General features: G+C 44.1%; 2 protein-coding genes across 2 annotated transcripts; both read left to right on the forward strand.

The window, feature by feature from the left end:
• Window positions 1–1,314: 1,314 nt before the first annotated feature.
• On the forward strand, window positions 1,315–3,468 carry LOC123484571 (putative protein CRIPAK). The gene has a single exon (XM_045215059.1). It carries the CDS (start codon window positions 1,315–1,317, stop codon window positions 3,466–3,468), a length of 2,154 nt encoding a protein of 717 aa, XP_045070994.1.
• Window positions 3,469–5,734: 2,266 nt separating this feature from the next.
• LOC121531559 (cAMP-dependent protein kinase type II-beta regulatory subunit-like) lies at window positions 5,735–25,218 on the forward strand. Its single transcript, XM_041836818.2, has 11 exons — window positions 5,735–6,229; window positions 10,416–10,451; window positions 12,682–12,734; window positions 13,032–13,115; window positions 13,636–13,742; window positions 18,913–19,066; window positions 23,301–23,402; window positions 23,653–23,727; window positions 23,899–23,967; window positions 24,129–24,258; window positions 24,512–25,218. The coding sequence occupies exons 1-11, from the start codon at window positions 5,962–5,964 to the stop codon at window positions 24,643–24,645; spliced, it is 1,212 nt and encodes a 403-aa protein (XP_041692752.1). The 5' UTR covers window positions 5,735–5,961; the 3' UTR covers window positions 24,646–25,218.
• The last annotated feature ends 124 nt before the right edge of the window (window positions 25,219–25,342 follow it).

Genomic DNA, 25,342 nt, shown 5'->3' on the forward strand with positions numbered 1-25,342 from the left:
GCCTGATCACCGACAACGATGAGACAGCCTATAGGGAGGGTTCTCAGATCCTCAAAAAGTTCTACAGCTGCACCATAGAGAGCATCCTGACTGGTTGCATCACCGCCTGGTATGGCAACTGCTCGGCCTCCGAATGCAAGGCACTACAGAGGGTAGTGCGTACGGCCCAGTACATCACTGGGGCCAAGCTTCCTGCCATCCAGGACCTCTATACCAGGCCATGTCAGAGGAAGGCCCTCAAAATTGTCAAAGACTCCAGCCACCCTAGTCATAGACTGTTCTCTCTGCTACCGCACGGCAAGCGGTACCGGAGCGCCAAGTCTAGGTCCAAAAAGTTTCTCAACAGCTTCTACCCCCAAGCCATAAGACTCCTGAACAGCTAATCATGGCTACCTGGACTATTTGCACTGCCCCCCCCCCACCCCCCACCCCATCTTTTTACGCTGCTGCTACTCTGTTAATTATTTATGCATAGTAAAAAAATAAAAAATAAATGCATTGTTGGTTAAGGGCTGTAAGTAAGCATTTCACGGTAATGTCTACACCTGTTGTATTCGGCGCATGTGGCAAATACAATTTGATTTGATTTGATTTGACCCATAGATTATATGAAGAAAAAAAACTGATCAGAGATCCACAATCAAAGAACCAAAAGGTGGGTAATATGACCACCTACAGGAACCAGACACCAACTGAATGAATCCCCAATAATACTCACAGCAATTTCCCACACTCACAACACACCCACAGACACACGCTCGCTCCTCCATTTTCTACACTCTCACACACACACACACACACACACACACAAACACCAAAACATATGTCATAACAGGTGGTGAAAAGTACGTGGTGGAATTCCACTGTCATAAAATGTCACACTGCCCTCATACATTTGTTGAGGGAAGCTATCCTAAATAAACGACTTGGATCCTGGTGATGCTCCCACACCCTAAACTGAGCTGTGAGAACCTGAGCTGTTTCTTCACAGTACTCTCTCTGTAAGATTTACACATCTCAAGTTGCAACTCTGCCATTTGACATGACTGTACATGTATAGCCTACATTGTGTTCGCTAGTTTTTCTTCCATAATGCTGTATAAAACAATGTGTACTTAGTTTATGCTTCTTCAATAAATCATTGAACCTAGATCAAAGGCCTGTTGTTACTGATGTCAGGCCTGCTCTCTCATGACTCTTTACCTAACCCTAACTATGAAAGGTATACTGTCCAAACTTTCACCACTGTCTGCTTCTGCAATCTGCTCCTCGTCTGGCCCCGTTGTTAAACTGCCCTCTTGTGCTCATTTGAAAATGCACAAAGCAGAAACAACCTTAAGAAAGTCAGCTCCAGTAGCACGGAGTGATTCCCTTACCCACACTGCCCCACTGCCCCACTGCCCCACTACCCACACTGCCCCAGTGCCCCACTACCCACACTGCCCCACTGCCACACTGCCACACGGCCCCACTGCACACACTGCCACACTGCCACACTGCCCACACTGCCCCACTGCCACACTGCCCACACTGCCACACTGCCCCACTACCCACACTGCCTCACTGCCCACACTGCCCCACTGCCACACTGCCACACGGCCCCACTGCCCACACTGCCACACTCCCACACTGCCCCACTGCCCCACTGCCCACACTCCCACACTGCCCCACTGCCCACACTCACACACTGCCCCACTGCCACACTGCCCCACTACCCACACTGCCCCACTGCCACACTGCCACACGGCCCCACTGCCCACACTGCCCCACTGCCACACTCCCACACTGCCCCACTGCCCCACTGCCCACACTCCCACACTACCCCACTGCCCCACTGCCCCACTACCCACACTAACCCACTGCCCACACTGCCACACTGCCCACACTGCACACTGCCCCACTGCCCACACTGCCCACACTGCCACACTGCCCCACTGCCCCACTGCCCACACTGCCCCACTGCCACACTCCCACACTGCCCCACTGCCCACACTCCCACACTGCCCCACTGCCCACACTCCCACACTGCCCCACTGCCCACACTCCCACAATGTCACACTGCCACACTGCCCCACTGCCCCACTGCCCCACTGCCCACACTGCCACATTGCCCACACTGCCACACTGCCCCACTGCCCACACTGCCCCACTGCCACACTGCCCCACTGCCCACACTGTCACACTGTCACACTGCCCCACTGCCCCACTGTCCACACTGCCCCACTGCCACACTGCCCCACTGCCCCACTGCCCCACACTGCCACACTGCCCCACTGCCACACTGCCCCACTGCCCACACTGCCCCACTGCCCACACTCCCACATTGTCACACTGCCACACTGCCCCACTGCCCCACTGCCCCACTGCCCACACTCCCACACTGTCACACTGCCCACACTCCCACACTGTCACACTGCCCCACTGCCCCACTGCCCCACTGCCCACACTGCCACACTGCCCCACTGTCACACTGCCCCAGTGCCCCACTACCCACACTCCCACACTGCACACTGCCTCACTGCCCACAATGCCCACACTGCCACACTGCCCCACTGCCCACACTCCCCCACTGCCCACCCCACTGCCCACACTCCCACACTGCCCCACTGCCCCACTGCCCACACTGCCCCACTGCCACACTCCCACACTGCCCCACTGCCCACACTCCCACACTGCCCCACTGCCCACACTCCCACACTGCCCCACTGCCCACACTCCCACACTCCCACACTGCACACTGCCTCACTGCCCACAATGCCCACACTGCCACACTGCCCCACTGCCCACACTCCCACACTGCCCCACTGCCCACACTCCCCCACTGCCCACACTCCCACACTGCCCCACTGCCCACACTGCCCCACTGCCACACTCCCACACTGCCCCACTGCCCACACTCCCACACTGCCCCACTGCCCACACTCCCACACTGCCCCATTGCCCACACTCCCACACTCCCACACTCCCACACTGCACACTGCCTCACTGCCCACAATGCCCACACTGCCACACTGCCCCACTGCCCACACTCCCACACTGCCCCACTGCCCACACTCCCCCACTGCCCACACTCCCACACTGCCCCACTGCCCCACTGCCCACACTGCCCCACTGCCACACTCCCACACTGCCCCACTGCCCACACTCCCACACTGCCCCACTGCCCACACTCCCACACTCCCACACTCCCACACTGCACACTGCCTCACTGCCCACAATGCCCACACTGCCACACTGCCCCACTGCCCACACTCCCACACTGCCCCCACTGCCCACACTCCCCCCACTGCCCACACTCCCACACTGCCCCACTGCCCCACTGCCCACACTGCCCCACTGCCACACTCCCACACTGCCCCACTGCCCACACTCCCACACTGCCACACTCCCACACTGCCCCACTGCCCCACTGCCACACTGCCACACTGCCACACTGCCCATGCCATGCCCTGCTGTCAGGCCATGTGACATCATGATTGCTCTTTTCACTCACCATTGTGCAGACTATAAAGAAGAGAATGATGTGTAGCCCACTGGCCCTGTATGTCTACAATAGAGCCAAATAGAATAGACTACATTTGACTAGAATAGAGTAAAACAGTACACAATAGAATATAATAAAACAACTTATTTTGAACGGTTGTGTTTGGCCTGAATGAATGATGTAGTGGGAGTGGTAGAAGCTGAGTAGCAGCAGTGACTGTGTTGTGCTGCATTAAGGGGTCGCTCCACGAGACTGTTCTGTTCCCTCTGTTCTGCTCTATGCCTCGCCTGAACGGGAACACACGTCCACAAGATATATGGTGACAGATTTGGGCCAGCCACAGCCACAGCAGGGGGAGGGGTCTACAATAGGGGGAGGGGTCCCGAGCCCTGGCAGACAGCACAGAGCAGAGGCACAGAGGTGAAGTCAGAGGTGGTGATGGTGGTGGTGGTGTTGATGGTCGTGGTGGTGGTGATGGTGGTGGTGATTATGGTGGTGGTAGTGATAGTGGTGATGGTGGTGATGGTGATGACAGTGGTGATGATGGTGGTGGTGATGGTGGTAATGATGGTGGTGATGATAGCTTAGTGGTTAAGAGCGTTGTGCCAGTAACCGAAAGGTCGCTGGTTCTAATCCCTGAGCCGACTAGGTGAAAAATCTGTCGATGTGCCCTTGAGCAAGGCACTTAACCCTAATTGCTCCTGTAAGTCGCTCTGGATAAGAGCGTCTGCTAAATGACTAAAATGTAAATGTAATGATGGTAGGGTGGTGTTGATGGTGGTGATGATGATGGTATTGGTGATGGTTGTGGTGATGGTATGGTGGTGTTGGTGATGGTATGGTGGTGTTGGTGGTGGTGGTGATGGTTAGGGTATTGATGATGGTTGTGGTGTTGTGTAGACTGTTGTACAGTGAGGGTATTAGGGAGTCAGCCTACAGGAAAACACACAGATGGGTTCTTTGTTTGCTTATAACTGTAATGCTGCTCAATTAATAAACAGGAAACAGAATACACTGTCAAAACCCTCCAGTCTGAAATGATCTAAAACTACTTTGTCCACATTGCATTACATTTGAAATCAAATTGTTGTTATACTGTGTCAAAACACTTCTATGTGGCTAACCTCTCTATGTTTTATAGTTGGTTCACAGGCCTACAGCAGTTTGGTAGAAAATGTTCCCACACTAATATTCCACTAATACCACATTCTTCCATCCAAATCTGCCCTGGAAAAGACTGGCTGGCTGCTCCCCAACACAAGGCCATGAGGGCACAGTCAGTCACATCGGCAGCAGTTTGGGAACACTGCCTTGCTGGGATTACAACAATACATAATGGTTTTTGAATTACACACAAACTATTGTTTGTCCCACTTGAATTCTACGGATGAACATTGACTATGTGAGGAGGATGGACACACACACAGAATGTACGTCAAGAGGGAAAACCCCATGCATGTGTGTGACTCGTCCCAGATCTGTTTGTAACGTCTTACCAACCACCATCCACCAATTGTCATTGGTTTGACAAGGAGTTGGCAAGAAAGCACAAACAGATCTGGGACCAAGCTAGTCCTTTACAGCACAGTGGCCACATGTCCCTTGACGATCCCCAGTAAGAATGGGTCTGAGAGGGAAGGACCCAAGTATTAACTGTGAAAGCTGGTCATCTCCTCAGCACAGAAGCCTAGGCCCTAGTCCCTTGATAATAACCCAGTAAAATGAGTCCGACGGATTTATTACGTTTCCTCCCTAAAGACAGACAGGAAGTGGGTCAGAACAGGAAGTGCCAGTCTAATTGTACTCCCTTTTTAGCTTTTAGCTGGAATTATCTTTACATCATTTAACACGTAGTTGGAAAGTACACAAAATATAGGCCATTTACTGTAAAGCGTGACCATTTGTCCAGCTTGAACCAATGACTGTAAACAGAACAGAGTAGAATAGAATAGAATAGAATGGCCTGAAGCAATTGCCAGCTGCTTTATGCATATTCATTATAAGACTACGAGTGTATTTATGAATCACGTGCCATTATGGTATTCCTTTATATATATATATATATAAATACAATTTTTTTTGTTTTTTTTGCTATGTCCATCTCTGAGTAGGCTATTCTGTTTGGTTACATTAAATGAGTCAACGCTTACAACATGCCACTGCAGTTTTTGCCATCCTATGCATCGCTCTCATACGCGATCCCTGGGTGGGTGGTTGCCATGGTTTCTTGGGTCACATGCTTGGGTTTCCTGTAGCCAGCAGGAGCAGCAGAAGATTCCATTTTCATTCAGCATATTGAAAGGATTCTCTACATTGTACGGGGATTGTAAAACATTCATCGGGCAATTAAGCGTTTATCCCAGTTTCATTTGTACTGTCTCTTGTATTTGGAATTGAATTGAATATAATTCTTTCGTTATTTGGAAGCACATTAGGTATACATTTTATTCGTAATTCTCATAGATTTGACATCAGGAATGAGTATAGAAATTCCTGAAGGCTTGACCGAGCTGTTGCAGAGCTTTACTGTGGAAGTGTTGCGGAATCAGCCGGGAGATTTGCTCGAGTTCGCTTTGCAGTATTTCACCCAACTGAAGGACAGTGAGACCACAGGGGCCGCGTTTGGCAATGACCAAAATTCGGCCACGCGACCCAGTGGGAAAGCGGTCAATTTCATCGACGAAGCCATGCAGATCGATTCTGAAAATGGAGAGGACGAGGAGAGTGACGACGAGGAATTCATTGGTAAAGAATAATAACCACGTCGATATTCTACTCTATTCTGCAGCCAATTGAATATTGGAATGGAAATAAATAGAATGGGATGGAATTGAATCCTACAATTGCAATATGTTTGCCTCCTAGAGAGAATGTAGCCAGTGATTTGTGATGAGCATTCGAATTGCTTGCCACATTGTAACAACACCATGGTTTTGATTTTGTCTGGGCCGGTATTGCCCATATATGGTCATGCCATGGTGGCTGATTGATGCGCATACTAATGAAGATACAGTACAGCTGTCTAGCCTTTGATCTCTAACCGACAGCGTATCTTGATTTCATTTGACATCATTAGCGCTATACAGTGCATGTAGGCCAAGTTACTACAGAGGGAACAAGACCAAAAATAGGCCTATACAGTCCTCAAAAAATCACGTAGGCCTTTACATTATTACGTAGGCCTTTATATTATTACGTAGGCCTTTACATTATTACGTAGGCCTTTATATTATTACGTAGGCCTTTACATTATTACGTAGCCAATTGAGTTGATGAAGAAACAAATAGAGTGATGAAAACCTGACATCATATAAATGACCAGCCTTTCAGGCTTTTAGCATTGCACAGCTCTGTAGGTCTGAAAGCAAAGCTGTTGGGGGAAAAAGTGTTTGTGACAGGTTAGCATTCCATTCCTCAGTGGTCCTGGAGCCTGACTGAAGAGGAAGTCTGGATGGCTGCTATTAGGAGGATAGGCCGCCCAGGGCTGCAACTTGCCTGGCTAACTAAACTCCTTGCTCTGGCCAAACGCTACGTCATGCCCACGGACGTCAGTTTCTTCTTCGCAATGAGGGGGTGAGATTAATCTCGCCTGTGCGCCAGTGTAGGTGTGTTTTGCACCGGCTGAAAGTTGATTTGCATTTGATTTGGAACCAGGTTGCCTCCCCGGGCGTGAGCTAGGTGCCCCGCTCTGTCCGACGGCAAAGTCGGCTCAAAACAAAAGTGATGTACACTACTGTTCAAAAGTTTGGGGACACTTAGAAATTTCATTGTTTTCGAAAGAAAAGCTATTTTTGTCCATTAAAATAATATCAAATTGATCAGAAATACAGTGTAGACATTGTTAATGTTGTAAATGGCTATTGTAGCTAGAAACGACTCATTTTTTATGGAATATCTACATAGGCGTACAGAGGCCCATTATCAGCAACCATCAGTCCTGTGTTCCAATGGCATGTTGTGTTTGCTAATCCAAGTTTATAATTTTAAAAGGCTAAATGATCATTAGAAAACCCTTTTGCAATTATGTTAGCACAGCTGAAAACTGTTGTGCTGATTAAAGAAGCAATAAAACTTATTGAGACTGGTTGAGTATCTGGAGCATAAGCAATTGTGGGTTTGATTACAGGCTCAAAATGGCCAAAAACAAAGAACTTTCTTCTGAAACTCGACTCCGGGATGCTGACCTTCTAGGCAGAGTTGCAAAGAAAAAGCCATATCTCAGACTGCCCATCTTAATCTTTCTTTTTATTGGCCAGTCTGAGATATGGGCGGCAGGTAGCTTAGTGGGTAAGAGCGTTGTGCCAGTAACCGAAAGGTCGCTGGTTCTAATCCCCGAGCCGACTAGGTGAAAAATCTGTCGATGTGCCCTTGAGCAAGGCACTTAACCCTAATTGCTCCTGTAAGTCGCTCTGGATAAGAGCATCTGCTAAATGACTAATTTTTTTATATTTTTTTTTATATGGCTTTTTCTTTGCAACTCTGCCTAGAAGGTCAGCATCCCGGAGTTGCCTCTTCACTGTTGACGTTGAGACTGGTGTTTTGCGGGTACTATTTTAATGAAGCTGCCAGTTGAGGACCTGTGAGGCGCCTGTTTCTCAAACTAGACACTCTAACGTATTTGTCCTCTTGCTCAGTTGTGCACCGGGGCCTCCCACTCCTCTTTCTATTCTGGTTAGAGACAGTTTGCGCTGTTTTGTGAAAGGAGTAGTACACAGCGTTGTACGAGATCTTCAGTTTCTTGGCAATTTCTCGCATGGAATAGCCTTCATTTCTCAGAACAAGAATAGACTGACGAGTTTCAGAAGAAAGTTATTTGTTTTTGGCCATTTTGAGCCTGTAATCGAACCCACAATTGCTTATGCTCCAGATACTCAACCAGTCTCAAGAAGTTTTATTGCTTCTTTAATTAGCACAACAGTTTTCAGCTGTGCTAACATAATTGCAAAAGGGTTTTCTAATGATCAATTAGCCTTTTAAAATGATAAAATTGGATTAGCTAACACAACGTGCCATTGGAACACAGGACTGATGGTTGCTGATAATGGGCCTCTGTACGCCTATGTAGATATTCCATTAAAAATCAGTCGTTTCCAGCTACAATAGCCATTTACAACATTAACAATGTCTACACTGTATTTCTGATACATTTGATGTTATTTTAATGGACAAACAAATTGCTTTTCTTTCGAAAACAAGGACATTTCTAAGTGACCCCAAACTTTTGAACGGTAGTGTATGTGATCGTATACAAATGTAAACAAGGTTTGAAATGATTACGCTTAGTAAAATATTATATCTGTTTGGGCTTCTTGCGGTCAATGCAGTCTACAAATGATTTGTAATTATGTTCCGGCCCCCTGACCATCCACTCAATAAAAAATCGTCTTGCGGCTGAATCTAGTTGATTATCCCTGAGATACAGTGTGTGATGCCCTTTGCGGATTTATGTTGGTGCGACATGCATATGGGATTGTGGGAAGTTGCGCCTCCTGGGCTTCTGTAGTCAGTGAATCTAAAGTAAACAGTCTGAGCTCATCAAAGACTGAGTTCCATCTCGCTTCAACCCCATCACATGTCTGCATCTGATTATTCTTTTATAAACAATTAGTAATGTAGCTACGGGACAAACCCTGAGAGATGGTTGTTCAAGGACAGGTGCAGTCAGGTGCGTTCAATCTTCCTGTTACTGGCAAGCCTTGACTGCACTTTTCGTGGCCCGTGAGAGGACCTATAATTCCCCCTTACACAACACAACCAAACCCTCAGCTCATAATTATATTCAGAGGAGGGAGAGAGAGAGCGAGAGAGAGAGTGAGAGAGAGAGAGAGAGAGAGTGAGAGATATAGAGAGAGAAAGAGAGAGAGAGAGAGAGCAAGAGAGAGAGAGAGAGAGTGAGAGGGAGAGAAAGAGAGAGAGAGAAAGAAAGAGAGAGAGAGAGAGAGAGAGAGAGAGAGAGAGAGAGAGAGAGAGAGAGAGAGAGAGAGAGAGAGAGAGAGAGAGAGAGAGAGAGAGAGAGAGAGAGAGAGAGAGAGAGAGAGAAAGAAAGAAAGAGAAAGAGAGAGAGAGAGTGAGAGGGAGAGAGGCTGGCTAACTAGGTATTCATGGGTGAGATGAGACCTCTTACCTCATGTATTTTTCATGTGAAGGTATTGTTCTAGAGCGAAGTGTTTTAAATTGCTTTGGTTCATTGATGCTTTAAATTCATTCTCAATTACATTTTGTTCAGAGAAACAAAATGCAAGTCAAAGGACTCAGCAGCTGTTCCCTGTTAGGAGTTTTAGGCCAACAAAGGGTGCTTGCATACCTGGTGTTATGCAGAGCCAAATATATAGTAGAGAGAGTTGACACAGTTTGAAGTATTATGATGCATTTACATGACACCACCAATTCTATGGCAGCCATGTTAGCTCGGCATGGGCAATATTGACCAAAAGCAGTTATGATTTACCTGGTTTGATGAAGTTATCAAAGAAAGAGGATATGCATTAAGCATCTGTGATTAACATTTTGTTATAACAATCCACAGTAGATAAATGTCCTTTTCACCCATCATTCAGTTGCCAGCTTTGATACATTTCTCAGAACATGTCCTCTGTATGGTATCACTGCAATATTGGAAGTCCTCTTTCTTTCTTTGGCCTTAGAGGAATGTAATGAACCCTATATGAATCTTATATGAATCCTAAATTAATCATATATGAATTGTATATGAATCGTATATGAGTCTTATATGAATCCTATATGAATCATATATGGATCCTATATGAATCATATATGAACCCTATATGAATCTTATATGAATCCTAAATGAATCGTATATGAGTCTTATATGAATCATATATGAATCCTATATGAATCTTATATGAATCCTATATGAATCCGATATGAATCCTATATGTATGCCTAACATCTTGCTTTCCTCTTATTTCAGCTCCAGTGATGAGTCGATTCATTAGAAGAGCATCAGGTGAGTGTGTTACATCTGTTGTTGAGTCAGGTGTGTTATTGCTGGGCTGTAACGAAAGCCTGAACATTATTAGTAGGCATATTCTTTTGCTGCAGTATGTTTAGCTTCTCCACCCAGAGAGCCTGAAGTCAGCAGTCATTCAGTCAGCAGTCATTCAGTCAGCAGTCATTCAGTCAGCAGTCATTCAGTCAGCACCGCAGTGAAACGTCACCATTTCAATAATTGACCTGCTTCAGTAGGAATCTTCCATCTTCTACAGTGCAGCACTAACTCTGTCTGGCCTGTTCGTTCAGTCAGCAGTCGTTCAGTCAGCAGTCGTTCAGTCAGCAGTCGTTCAGTCAGCAGTCATTCAGTCAGCAGTCATTCAGTCAGCAGTCGTTCAGTCAGCAGTCATTCAGTCAGCAGTCGTTCAGTCAGCAGTCATTCAGTCAGCAGTCGTTCAGTCAGCAGTCATTCAGTCAGCAGTCGTTCAGTCAGCAGTCGTTCAGTCAGCAGTCAACCTACAAAACAAACCTCTTACTCAGGGATACTCTCTGAAGTTACACTGGCAGTCAGGCTGCACTTTATTTTTTAGGTCCACTCTTTAGTAAAAATCACAGAATAATATTTGTGATTTTGTTTAAGAGTAAGCATGAGTATGTAGGACAGGTAAACTCTCCAAACGTTGTGGATATTAAAATCCCCTGGATAATGTAACTGATATGGAAAGATTTGACGCATTAACACGGAGGTCATTAATCATAACTGTTTCTCCACTGTGTTCCATTTGGCCTCTGCTTATAGTAGAGATGAATTACCACCGTTGCCTCTATCTTCCGTTAGCAAAGCCCAGGAAGGAAGTACATCAGTGAATTATGTAGGGTGACATTAGTTCAAACCAGGTGCAGGAGGACACTGTTGAGATGAGGATCAATCCTAGTCTCTTGTGTGGGAGGTTGAGGTTATTAATCCAGACAGATAGACAGACAGACAGACAGACAGACAGACAGACAGACAGAGGAGTGACTACCATTACCTGCATGGTTGGTAACATGATGGTTGGCTGGAGGCATCTAGGAGCTGATGGGCTAGGTTGGTCAACCATACTGACTCATGCCAGCGGTAAGGGAGTGGAAGAGAGAGGTCCTCTGGCCAGCATCCTTTAAGGTCTCAGGTTGGGGTCAGGATACCAGTCTTGTTTTTGTGTGGTACAAAAGAAGAAAGATCAGTGCTGTCCACACACTGCAATAAAGGTCTTCAGACTCTATATAAAAACAATAAAGGTCTTCAGACTCTATATAAAAACAATAAAGGTCTTCAGACTCTATATAAAAACAATAAAGGTCTTCAGACTCTATATAAAAACAATAAAGGTCTTCAGACTCTATATAAAAACAATTCATATTTATTTTACATAATAAAAAATCATAGTGTGATTCCTTTCGAATGGAAAAGTTGAATTAAGGTCTAGTCTAGCCAAATACAATATAGGTTATGTGTAAACAATAGATATGTGCTTTGTCTTTCACAAGTAGAAGGACTGACCTCTGGTTCAGTTGGATGTTAACTCACTCTCTGATCTATTTAAAGAGTGAGGCTTTAATATGTCTACTAAATCTCTCAGTGATGCCACGGAGCATTGAGCAAGTTCACAGGAAGGAGATAATATCTACATGTTTATACAAATGCCACGTTGATTAAACCTTTTTTAGACCCCACACTTTAAACAATGGTGTGGTGTTAAGTTTATCACAAAGACTCTAAATCTCAGCAGAATTAGACAGTTGCTTATATGACTGCGATAAGTGGGATCATGGAAGAAATCCTGGGAAACACCAGAATCTCACTCTCACCCCATGTAGTCTTGGATCGTTAACGTGGGCTCCCGAGTGGCGCAGCGCGGTCTAAGGCACTGCATCTCAGTGCTTGAGGCGTCACTACAGACCCCCTGGTTCGATTTCCAGGCTGTATCACAACCGGCCGTGATTGGGAGTCCCATAGGGCGGCGCACAATTGGCCCAGCGTCGTCCGTGTTTGGCCGGTGTAGGCAGTCATTGTAAATAAGAATTTGTTCTTAACTGACTTGCCTAGTTAAATAAATGGACTAGCTCAGATTATTTTGTTTAACATTTTTCTGACAACATGGCTTCAGAATGACTGTATGTCTTTTTAACAGAACATTTCTGCTCAACGCATTGCCTTTTAAGTGAATGTCTTGTAGTAACTTTCATTAATCTCCTCTATCCCACAGTTTGTGCCGAGGCGTTCAACCCTGATGAAGATGAGGAAGACAAAGATCAGAGGGTACGATGGCCCAGACAGACAGAGGAGTGACTGTACCATTATCAGCATTCAAAATAGTGCTACTGTACAACTGAAAACAAAGTGTATTACAGAGGAACAACAGGATACAGGATGACAAGCATCAAGTGTCAAGTATCTTTTCTGAATCAGGATCTCAATTCCACTTGATATTGTACTTGATTAGTATTGGAGTTAGTGCATTGGGGTATGCATGAGTTATGGTGGCATCATGTTAATGATGTTTCCTCTCAAAATGTCTCTGTGAATAACATGAGTGGCATGTGTGTGTTTTCCCAGGTCACCCATCCTAAAACAGATGAACAGAGGCAGAGACTACAGGAGGCCTGCAGAGGCATCCTGCTGTTCAAAAACCTGGACCCGGTAAAATGAATACATATTCCCTCATTTAAGGCTGAGTGGGCCTCTCTTCCCCTCCACCCACTGGCTGCTGTGATTCAATGGACTGACATACTCTGTACACACACACACACACACACACACACACACAAATACACACACACAACCACACACACAAATACACAAACACACACAAATACACACATTGGCACATGTATGCACACACACACTAACAGTACACAGAAAAAAGAACAGACCGTAGCCCGAGGCCTGTAACTTTGTCATGGCCCAATGCACTGTGGGATTTTTCTGCCAGTTATTTTTAAATACTCTTAACAGCATGTAGAGAGGAATCAAGTTCAAGTATTCATTTATCCTACGTACTGTACTGTGATGATGCTGTGGCATATGTAATGGGTAATGTGGCCTTACTATTACAAATACTCAATACAATGTGTGTTTTCTAATTTAATATACTTGTAGTTTAATATAATCCACAGATCTTTGTTTCAGTTTGTAATGTGTTTGTTTTCTCATGTCACAGGAACAATTTTCCCAAGTACTAGACGCCATGTTTGAGAAGTTCCTTGAGGTAGGAGAACACATCATAGATGAAGATGACGATGGTGACAACTTCTACGTCATTGAAAGGTAATCCCTGACATACTGTAGAAGCAACCTCGTCAAGAGGTTTGGACCTCTTGGCTCAGCAGTTAAATGGATCCTTCGGGATTTTGGCAATGAGGCCCTTTATCTACTTCCCCAGAGTCAGATGAACTCATGGATACCATTTTATGTCTCTGTGTCCAGTATTAAGGAAGTTAGAGGTAGTTTAGCATGCTAGTAGATACCCATACACTTCCAGTCATTGTGCTAACGCTAGATAGCATTTGCTCGCGAAACTACTAAACTTCCTTCATACTGGACTGACATTGGACTGAGGGCGGGGTTACTCCCCAGATTTGCTACATTACAGTATATGTGGCAATAGTTTCATTTCAGTTAATCATTTAAGCTAGGGTAAACACTATGATGGAAAAGTGCTAGTTGCACCACACTTCCCCAAACCATCTTGTTGCTCAGTGTGTAAATTTATATTTTTAAACTGTAGTGCTTTGTGTTATGTTGGAAATGGTTTGAAACCTTGTGTGCTGCTATTTTGGCCAGGTCTCTCTTGTAAAAGAGTGTAAGGGTTGGTGTGAGGTGTGACCCAGGTGCGGTGCAGGATAGACAGTAGGCAGTAGGCAGAGATGGTGAAACAAGGATCTTTACTGGTGGTCCCAAAACCAGGATACAAAATAACGGACTATTCACAAAACCAAATGAGGAGCACATAGGTCTCCAAAAAACAGGCTGACAGCAAACAATACGAAATACTAACTCTGACTGGAAAAACACAATAACGCAGGGAGAACACTTATCGAGTACCTGAAAATCCGTCACGTGATCCGACACTGACACGTACTGCTTCACATCAAGGAACTAGCAGAGACAACTGAGCAAGGGAACACAGGGAAGTGAGGGCATAAATACACAAGTGTATCAGATAGTTACAGGTGACACCAATAGGCAGATAATTAGTCCCAACTGTGAGTGAGGAGGTGCCTATGGTTGTCGGAGGATGACACCTAGTGGATCGCTCCGGAACTGCGACCCACTCCTGTAACAAAATTGATTTGTAATCTCAATGAGACTAACCTGGTAAAATAAAGATCACAGTATTTTTATTGAAAGGACTGTTAGATTATACAATGTGTTCTCTCTCTCTCTCTCTCTCTCTCTCTCTCTCTCTCTCTCTCTCTCTCTCTTACTCCCCCTCTCTCTTTCTCTCCCTCTCGCTCAATTAAATTAAATTGAAGGGCTTTATTGGCATGGGAAACATATGTTAACATTGCCAAAGAAAGTTAAGTAGATAATAAACAAAAGTGAAATAAACAATAAATATTAACAGTAAACATTACACTCACAAAAGTTACAAAAGAATAAAGACATTTCAAATGTCATATTATGTATATATACAGTGTTGTACAAATGGGAAAATAAATCAACATAAATATGGGTTGTATTTACAATGGTGTTTGTTCTTCACTGGTTGCCCTTTTCTTGTGGCAACAGGTCACAAATCTTGCTGCTGTGATGCACACTGTGGTATTTCACCCAGTAGATAAGGGAGTTTATCCCCCCCCAAAAAATTATCTCGAATTCTTTGTGGATCTGTGTAATCTGAGGGAAGAATGTGTCTCTAATATGGTCATACATTTGGCAGGAGGTTAGGAAGTGCAGCTCAGTTTCCACCTCATTTTGTGGGCAGTGTGCACATAGCCTGTCTTCTCTTGAGAGCCAGGTCTGCCTGCGGCGGCCTTTCTCAATAGCAAGGCTATGCTCACTGAGTCTGTACATAGTTAAAGCTTTCCTTAAGTTTGGGTCAGTCACAGTGGTCAGGTATTCTGCCACTGTGTACTCTTTGTTTAGGGCCAAATAGCATTCTAGTTTGCTCAATTTTTTTGTTAATTCTTTCCAATGTGTCAAGTAATTCTCATTTGGTTTTCTCATGATTTGGTTGGGTCTAATTGTGTTGTTGTCCTGGGGCTCTGTGGGGTCTGTTTGTGTTTGTGAACAGAGCCCCAGGACCAGCTTACTTGGGGGACTCTTCTCCAGTTTAATCTCTCTGTAGGTGATGGCTTTGTTATGGAAGGTTTGGGAATTGCTTCCTTTTAGGTGGTTGTAGAATTTAATGGCTCTTTTCTAGATTTTGATAATTAGCGGGTATCGGCCTAATTCTGCTCTGCATGCATTATTTGATGTTTTACGTTGTACACTGAGGATATTTTTTGGAGTCTCAATTTGGTGTTTGTCCCATTTCGTGAATTATTGGTTGGTGAGTGGACCCCAGACCTTACAACCATAAAGGGCAATGGGTTCTATAACTGATTCAAGTATTTCTAGCCAGATCCTAATTGGTATGTCAAATTGTATGTTCCTTTTGATGGCAAAGAAGGCCCTTCTTGCCTTGTCTCTCAGATCGTTCACAGCTTTGTGGAAGTTACCTGTGGCGCTGATGTTTAGGCCGAGGTATGCTTTAGGCCAGGGTTCTTCAATTCCGGTCCTGGAGGGCTGAAACACTTCTGTTTTTTATTTCTACCTGGTAGTTAATTGCACTCACCTGGTGTCCCAGGTCTGAATTAGCCCCTGATTAGAAGGAAGGAGGATGAAAAACAGAGGTGTTTCGGCCCTCCAGGACCGGAATTGAAGAACCCTGCTCTAGGCCAATGGTGTCTAGATGGAATTTGTATTTGTGGTCCTGGCAACTGGACCTTTTTTGGAACACCATTATTTTTGTCTTACTGAGATTTACCGTCAGGACCCAGGTCTGACAGAATCTGTGCAGAATATCTAGGTGCTGCTGTAGGCCCTCCTTGGTTGGGGACAGAAGCACCAGATCATCAGCAAACAGTAGACATTTGACTTCAGATTCTAGTAGGGTGAGGCCTTGTGCTGCAGATTGTTCTAGTGCCCTCGCCAATTCGTTGATATATATGTTGAAGAGGGTGGGGCTTAAACTGCATCCCTGTCTCACCCTACGGCCCTGTGGAAAGAAATGTGTGTGTTTTTGCCAATTTTTACCCCACACTTGTTGTTTGTGTACATGGATTTTATAACGTTGTATGTTTTTCCCCCAACACCACTTTCCATCAATTTGTATAGCAGACCCTCTTGCCAAATTGAGTCAAAAGCTTTTTTGAAATCAACAAAGCATGAGAAGACTTTGTTTTGGTTTGTTTGTTTGTCAATTAGGGTGTGCAGGGTGAATACGTGGTCTGTTGTACAGTAATTAGGTAAAAAGCCAATTTGACTTTTGCTCAGTACATTGTTTTCAGTGAGGAAATGTACGAGTCTGCTGTTAATGATAATGCAGAGGATTTCCCAAGGTTGCTGTTGACGCATATCCCACGGTAGTTATTGGGGTCATATTTGTCCCCACTTTTGTGGATTGGAGTGATCAGTCCTTGGTTCCAAATATTGGGGAAGATGCCAGAGCCAAGGATGATGTTAAAGTTTCAGTATAGCCAATTGGAATTTGTGGTCTGTATATTTGATAATTTCATTGAGGATATCATCAACACCGCAGGCCTTTTTGGGTTGGAGGGTTTGTATTTTGTCCTGTAGTTCATTCAATGTAATTGGAGAATCCAGTGGGTTCTGGTAGTCTTTAATAGTTGATTCTAAGATTTGTATTTGATCATGTATATGTTTTTGCTGTTTGTTCTTTATTATAGGTCCAAAAAGATTGGAGAAGTGGTTTACCCATACATCTCCATTTTGGATAGATAACTCTTTGTGTTGTTGTTTGTTTAGTTCTTTCCAATTTTCCCAGAGGTGGTTAGAGTTGATGGATTCTTCAATTACATTGCGCTGATTTCTGACGTGCTGTTCCTTCTTTTTCCGTTGTGTATTTCTGTATTGTTTTAGTGATTCACCATAGTGAAGGCGTAGACTCAGGTTTTCTGGGTCTCTATGTTTTTGGTTGGATAGGTTTCTCAATTTCTTTCTTAGGTTTTTGCATTCTTCATCAAACCATTTGTCATTGTTGTTAATTTTCTTCAGTTTTCTGTTTGACATTTTTTGATTTGATAGGGAAGCTGAGAGGTCAAATATACTGTTTAGGTTTTCTACTGCCGAGTTTACACCTTCACTATTACAGTGAAACGTTTTGTCCAGGAAGTTGTCTAAAAGGGATTGAATTTGTTGTTGCCTAATTGTTTTTTGGTAGGTTTCCACACTACTTTCCTTCCATCTATAGCATATCTTAATATTATTCAGTTCCTTTGGCTTTGATGCCTCATGATTGAGTATTGCTCTGTTCATGTAGACTTTGATTTTGCTGTGATCTGATAGGGGTGTCAGTGGGCTGACTGTGAACGCTCTGAGAGACTCTGGGTTGAGGTCAGTGATAAAGTAGTCTACATTACTACTGCCAAGAGATGAGCTATAGGTGTACCTACCGTAGGAGTCCCCTCGAAGCCTACCATTGACTGTGTACATACCCAGTGTGTGACAGAGCTGCAGGAGTTGTGACCCGTATTTGTTGGTTATGTTGTCGTAATTGTGCCTAGGGGGGCATATGGGGGAGGGAATGCTGTCACCTCCAGGTAGGTGTTTGTCCCCCTGTGTGCTGAGGGTGTCAGGTTCTTGTCCAGTTCTGGCATTTAGTTCGCCACAGACTAGTACATAATAATAATAATAATAATATGCCATTTAGCAGACACTTTTATCAAAAGCGACTTACAGTCATGTGTGCATACAGTTTTACGTATGGGTGGTCCCGGGGATCGAACCCACTACCCTGACGTTACAAGCGCCATGCTCTACCAATTGAGCATTTCCAGGCTCCCTGGGCCTGGAAATGATTGATTTCTCCCTCCAGGATGGAGAAGCTGTCTTCATTAAAGTATGGGGATATAGGTAGCACACAGGATGACATTTAAATAATTTCCTTTTGAATTTCTAGCCAAATGTAAAATGTTCCTGTTTTGATTAATTTTAATAGAGTGAGTTAGGTCTGCTCTATACCAAATTAGCATACCCCCTGAGTCCTTTCCCTGTTTCACACCTGGTAGTTTGGTGGATGGGACTACCAGCTCTCTGTAACCTAGATGGCAACCATTGGGTCCATCTCCTCTATACCATGTTTCTTGTAGGATGATAATGTCTGTATTTCTCTCTCTCTCTCTCTCTCTCTCTCTCTCTCTCTCTCTCTCTCTCTCTCTCTCTCTCTCTCTCTCTCTCTCTCTCTCTCTCTCTCTCTCTCTCTCTCTCACAGAGGGACCTTTGACATCTATATGAGGGTTGATGGTGTAGAGAAGACTGTGGGGGCCTATGATAACCGGGGGAGCTTTGGGGAGCTGGCCCTGATGTACAACACCCCCAGGGCTGCTACCATCGTCGCCACCTCGGCCGGAGCCCTCTGGTGCCTTGTGAGTGGATGCTCTTCTGTTCCCTAAACGGTTTCTCATAGCACATGCAGTACCAGACAGTACTGAACCGTGCATATTCTATGATGGGGTAGCAGTTGTCTGCCAGTTTACTGGGAGACTGGCATTGTGAGGAATGTCTCAGTTGGCAATGTGTCAGGGATCACGTTCACTTATATGCACTCACTCTACTGTAAGTTGCTTATGGGTAAATGATGCTCCAATGGCTACATTGCCGGAATGCTGTCTCAGTGTATTCAGCTGTCGAGAAACAGCTAAGAAAACTCAGTGAGGTAAAAGCCCCTGTTTTGTACAAAGTGCTTCCTAGAATCCATACTCACTGAGCTATAAACGTTGGACTGTACATTAGCAGCACATGTGTCCTTTCCCAGGTGATTAACCCCAGATGCTCCCAGACCATTATAGAATTACATGATATAATAATACTTCTGCTGATTTTTTTTTGGGAAAATCTTGACATTTGTTAAAGATACAGCTCCCTCTGCTGGAAAATATTATGTTGGACACAGGTACAACATTTTAAAAGAAACTCTAGGAGTGGTAATGGAGTACTGTACTAGTAAACAAAACAATCACAAATTGTGGACTGTGTGTGTCTTGAATATACACTGAGTGCACAAAACATTAAGGACACCTGCTCTTTCCATGACATGGACTGACCAGGTGAATCCAGGTGAAAGCTATGATCCCTTATTGATGTCACTTGTTAAATCCACTTCAAGCAGTGTAGATGAAGGGGAGGAGACAGGTTAAAGAAGGATTTTTAAGCCTTGAGACAATTGACACATGGATTGTGTATGTGTGCGATTCAGAGAGTGAATGGGCAAGACCAAAGATTTAAGTGCCTTTGAACGGGGTTATGGTAGTAGGGGAAGGGGGATACCTAGTCAGTTGTACAACTGAATGCATTCAACTGAAATGTGTCTCCCACATTTAATCCAACCCCTTTGAATCAGAGAGGTGCGGGGGGCTGCCTTAATCAATATCCACATCTTCGACAACTCAATATAAAGAAGGTGTTCCTAATGTTTGGGATACTCAGTGTATCTTTCACCATTTTTTAAAATTTATTTATTTCACCTTTATTTAACAAGGTAAACCAGTTGAGAACAAGTTCTCATTTACAACTGCGACCTGGCCAAGATAAAGCAAAGCAGTGCGATAAAAACAACAACACAGAGTTACATATGGGGTAAAACAAAACAAAGTCAAAAATACAACAGAAATAAATATATATATACAGTGTGTGCAAATGTAGCAAGTTATGGAGGTAAGGCAATAAATAGGCTATAGTGCAAAATAATTACAATTAGTATTAACACTGGAATGATAGATGTGCAAGAGATGATGTGCAAATAGAGATACTGGGGTACAAATGAGCAAAATAAATAACAATATAGGGATGAGGTAGTTGGGCAGGCTAATTTCAGATGGGCTGTGTACAGGTGCAGTGATCGGTAAGGTGCTCTGACAACTGATGCTTAAAGTTAGTGAGGGAGATAAGTGTCTCCAGCTTCAGAGATTTTTGCAATTTGTTCCAGTCATTGGCAGCAGAGAACTGGAAGGAATGGCGGCCAAAGGAGGTGTTGGCTTTGGGGATGACCAGTGAGATATACCTGCTGGAGCGCATACTACGGGTGGGTGTTGCTATGGTGACCAATGAGCTAAGATAAGGCGGGGATTTGCCTAGCAGTGATTTATAGATGGCCTGGAGCCAGTGGGTTTGGCGACGAATATGTAGTGAGGACCAGCCAACAAGAGCGTACAGGTCACAGTGGTGGGTAGTATATATGGGGCTTTGGAGACAAAACGGATGGCACTGTGATAGACTACATCCAATTTGCTGAGTAGAGTGTTGGAGGCTATTTTGTAAATGACATCGCCGAAGTCAAGGATCGGTAGGATAGTCAGTTTTACGAGGGCATGTTTGGCAGCATGAGTGAAGGAGGCTTTGTTGCGCAATAGGAAACCGATTCTAGATTTAACTTTGGATTGGAGATTCTTAATGTGAGTCTGGAAGGAGAGTTTACAGTCTAACCAGACACCTAGATATTTGTAGTTGTCCACATACTCTAGGTCAGACCCGTCGAGAGTAGTGATTCTAGTCGGGTGGGCGGGTGCAAGCAGCGTTCGGTTGAAGAGCATGCATTTAGTTTTACTAGTGTTTAAGAGCAGTTGGAGGCTACTGAAGGAGTGTTGTATGGCATTGAAGCTCGTTTGGAGGTTTGTTAACACAGTGTCCAATGAAGGGCCAGATGTATACAAAATGGTGTCGTCTGCGTAGAGGTGGATCTGAGAGTCACCAGCAGCAAGAGCGACGTCATTGATATACACAGAGAAAAGAGTCGGCCCAAGAATTGAACCCTGTGGCACCCCCATAGAGACTGCCATAGGTCCAGACAACAGGCCCTCCGATTTGACACATTGAACTCTATCAGAGAAGTAGTTGGTGAACCAGGCGAGGCAGTCATTTGAGAAACCAAGGCTATTTAGTCTGCCAATAAGAATGCGGTGGTTGACAGAGTCGAAAGCCTTGGCCAGGTCAATGAAAACGGCTGCACAGTACTGTCTATTATCGATCGCGGTTATAATATCGTTTAGGACCTTGAGCGTGGCTGAAGTGCACCCATGACCAGCTCGGAAACCGGATTGCATAGCGGAGAAGGTACGGTGGGATTCGAAATGGTCAGTGATCTGTTTGTTAACTTGGCTTTCAAAAACTTTTGAAAGGCAGGGCAGGATGGATATGGGTCTGTAACAGTTTGGATCTAGAGTGTCACCCCCTTTGAAGAGGGGGATGACCGCGGCAGCTTTCCAATCTCTGGGGATCTCAGACGTTACGAAAGAGAGGTTGAACAGGCTAGTAATAGGGGTTGCGACAATTTCGGCGGCTAGTTTTAGAAAGAAAGGGTCCAGATTGTCTAGCCCAGATGATTTGTAGGGGTCCAGATTTTGCAGCTCTTTCAGAACATCAGCTGTCTGGATTTGTGTGAAGGAGGGGGGCATGGGCAAGTTGCAGCGGAGGGTGCAGAGCTGGTGGCCGGGGTAGTGGTAGCCAGGTGGAAAGCATGGCCAGCTGTAGCAAAATGCTTGTTGAAATTCTCGATTATTGTAGATTTATCGGTGGTGATAGTGTTTCCTAGCCTCAGTGCAGTGGGCAGCTGGGAGGAAGTGCTCTTATTTTCCATGGACTTTACAGTGTCCCAAAACTTTTTGGAGTTAGTGCTACAGGATGCAAATTTCTGTTTGAAAAAGTTAGCCTTTGCTTTCCTAACTGCTTGTGTATATTGGTTCCTAACTTCCCTGAAAAGTTGCATATCGCGGGGGCTATTTGATGCTTGTGCTGGTCAAGGGCAGTCAAGTCTGAGGAGAACCAGGGGCTATATCTGTTCTTAGTTCTGTATTTTTTGAATGGGGCATGTTTATTTAAGATTGAGAGGAAATTACTTTTAAAGAACAACCAGGCATCCTCTACTGACGGAATGAGATCTATATCCATTGCCAGACATCGACATGACTTGTTGTTTTCATCCTACCATTAGAAATTATTGATATACTCTGTGAGCTCCTGAGTGGCGCAGTGGTCTAAGGCACTGCATCGCAGTGCTAACTGTGCCACTAGAGATCCTGGTTCGAATCCAGGCTCTGTCGCAGCCGGCCGCGACCGGGCGGCGCACAATTGGCCCAGCGTCGTCCAGGGTAGGGGAGGGAATGGCCGGCAGGGATGTAGCTCAGTTGATAGAGCATGTTGTTTGCAACGCCAGGGTTGTGGGTTCGATTCCCATGGGGGGCCAGTATAAAAAAACTGTAAGTCGCTCTGGATAAGAGCGTCTGCTAAATGACAAAAATGTAAATGTTGTTTTCATCCTACCATTAGAATAGATTGATATACTCTGTTTTCATCCTACCATTAGAAATCATTGATGTACTCTGTTTTCATCCTACCATTAGAAATCATTGATATACTCTGTTGTTTTCATCCTACCATTAGAAATGATGATATACTCTGTTGTTTTCATCCTACCATTAGAAATGATTTATATACTCTGTTGTTTTCATCCTACCATTAGAAATGATTGATGTATTCTGTTGTTTTCATCCTACCATTATAAATTATTATATACTCTGTTGTTTTCATCCTACCATTAGAAATGATGATATACTCTGTTGTTTTCATCCTACTGTTAGAAATTATTATATACTCTGTTGTCTGCAGGATCGTCTGACATTCAGGAGGATCATAGTGAAGAACAACGCGTTGAAGAGGAGACTGTACGAGGAGTTCATTGAATCACTTCCACTGTTAACATCATTAGAGGTACAGTATAGATATATCTTCCTGTTTGTTCTGTAAAGCCTGGTCCCAAACCTGCTTGTGCTGTTTAGCCAACTCCTATGGTTGTTTAGCATGACAATGACCATATGATTTGGCAAGACGGCACAACCAGGTCTGAGACTTTGCTACTTTCTTTCTCTTTACCAGTAGAATCAAAAGTGTTTTTTAAAAGTAAAACCGACTGATCCATTCAAACCAATTTTAAACCAATCTCAAACCCACTTTTCCACAGCTTTCAGAGAGAATGAAGGTGGTGGATGTGTTGTCTTCTAAAGCCTTCAGCGATGGAGAACAGATTATCGCTCAGGTATTTTATATATCTCAATCTTAAATTCTAATTGATCCCACCATTTGTATGTTAGTATTAAATGTTCCCGATCTCTAACTAGAACAGACTTATTTCAGTCATTCTTTGTTATGTATTTGCTATTCTCCATTTGAACACTCTCATAACATAATCCTGTATCTTCTGTTACAGGGTGATCTAGCAGATTGTTTTTATATAGTTGAATCTGGTCAAGTTAGAATCACCATGAAGAGAACCAGGGTAAGTTTGCGTCGTTCTAAGACATTACAGATTTTTGTATATGAAATGTCTGTGAAGATTGTTTATAAAAGTAGTTTAATGTACGCACCATCAAAATAAATTCTGTTTACTTTGGATAGATTTGTGGGTTTTTATGTTGCTTTCTTATGTCTTCTCTCTAGACGAAAAAGGACCAGGAGGATGTGGATATAGCTACATGCTCCAGGGGGCAGTACTTTGGAGAACTGGCCCTCGTCACGAACAAACCCAGAGCTGCTTCAGCTTATGCTGTGGGAAGCGTCAAGTGTTTAGGTACTGCCTTCACTACACCGTATGTTCTGTTTGACTTCCTGTTTCAGTCCATGACATGACTGTATGTTGTGTTTTGACTTCCTGTTTCAGTCCATGACATGACTGTATGTTGTGTTTTGACTTCCTGTTTCAGTCCATGACATGACTGTATGTTGTGTTTTGACTTCCTGTTTCAGTCCATGACATGACTGTATGTTGTGTTTTGACTTCCTGTTTCAGTCCATGACATGACCGCTCCTCTTGTGTTTACCAGTTATGGACGTGCAGGCGTTTGAGAGGTTGCTGGGCCCCTGCATGGACATCATGAAGAGAAACATTGCAAATTACGAAGAGCAGCTGCTTACTCTGTTTGAATGTAGCACCACTGACATTGAGATAAACCCATGAAAACCAGAAGGGGGAAAAAGACAGTGAGATGCACTATGACGATGAAGACGTGATAAATTGGTTGGTGGAAAGTGGAAAAAGTCTTGTCACTTTATGTGTAACTTTTCCATAACTACCTTTGTCAAGTATTGCTTTCTTTCAGAAGTAGGAAACACAGTATGTTAGACAGGTAAGAAGGAACGTACAGGATCGATTCCAGATGACATACAAGGGTTTTTGAAGGATCGTTGACTTGGAGTGATATTTCTATTGAAGCAAAGATATCTGTGTTATTCCAAAACGTAAATGTTCATAAGTTCTGTCCTCACAACTTTCCTTTTTGGATTTATATATATTTTTTTTTTACATATGTGCATTTTATTGAATTTATCAAAATACATTTTAAGTCACTTGTTTGTATATTATTGATCACTATTATGTTATGTAAAATATAAATTGGCCTTTTCAGATTATCTGATAATGTCATATTTCTTCAAAAAATCTTGTGCCAAAGGTCATTCCATCCCTGCTAGATTATGATTGTGTAAACAAATCACGACCATCCATACCTTACACATTAAAGTGTTAATAATTTGATGTTCTCATGTTGACATAACTTTGAGTAAAGGCTGTTACTTATTGTACATTGTAGGCTAGGGGATACCCAGGGGAACTACAGTGGGGAAAAAAAGTATTTAGTCAGCCACCAATTGCGCAA

The sequence above is a fragment of the Coregonus clupeaformis genome, unplaced genomic scaffold (genome assembly GCF_020615455.1).
Source record: "Coregonus clupeaformis isolate EN_2021a unplaced genomic scaffold, ASM2061545v1 scaf0361, whole genome shotgun sequence".
Classification (NCBI taxonomy): domain Eukaryota; kingdom Metazoa; phylum Chordata; class Actinopteri; order Salmoniformes; family Salmonidae; genus Coregonus; species Coregonus clupeaformis.

Bases quoted from the DNA above. Each gene is read 5' to 3' on its own strand.
- LOC121531559 (XM_041836818.2), top strand. From the start codon at position 5,962: ATGAGTATAGAAATTCCTGAAGGCTTGACCGAGCTGTTGCAGAGCTTT. The intron at 13,743-18,912 runs GTAATCCCTGAC...TCTCTCTCACAG, and splicing joins AACTTCTACGTCATTGAAAG to AGGGACCTTTGACATCTATA. The intron at 24,259-24,511 runs GTACTGCCTTCA...TGTGTTTACCAG, and splicing joins GGGAAGCGTCAAGTGTTTAG to TTATGGACGTGCAGGCGTTT.
- LOC123484571 (XM_045215059.1), top strand. From the start codon at position 1,315: ATGCACAAAGCAGAAACAACCTTAAGAAAGTCAGCTCCAGTAGCACGG.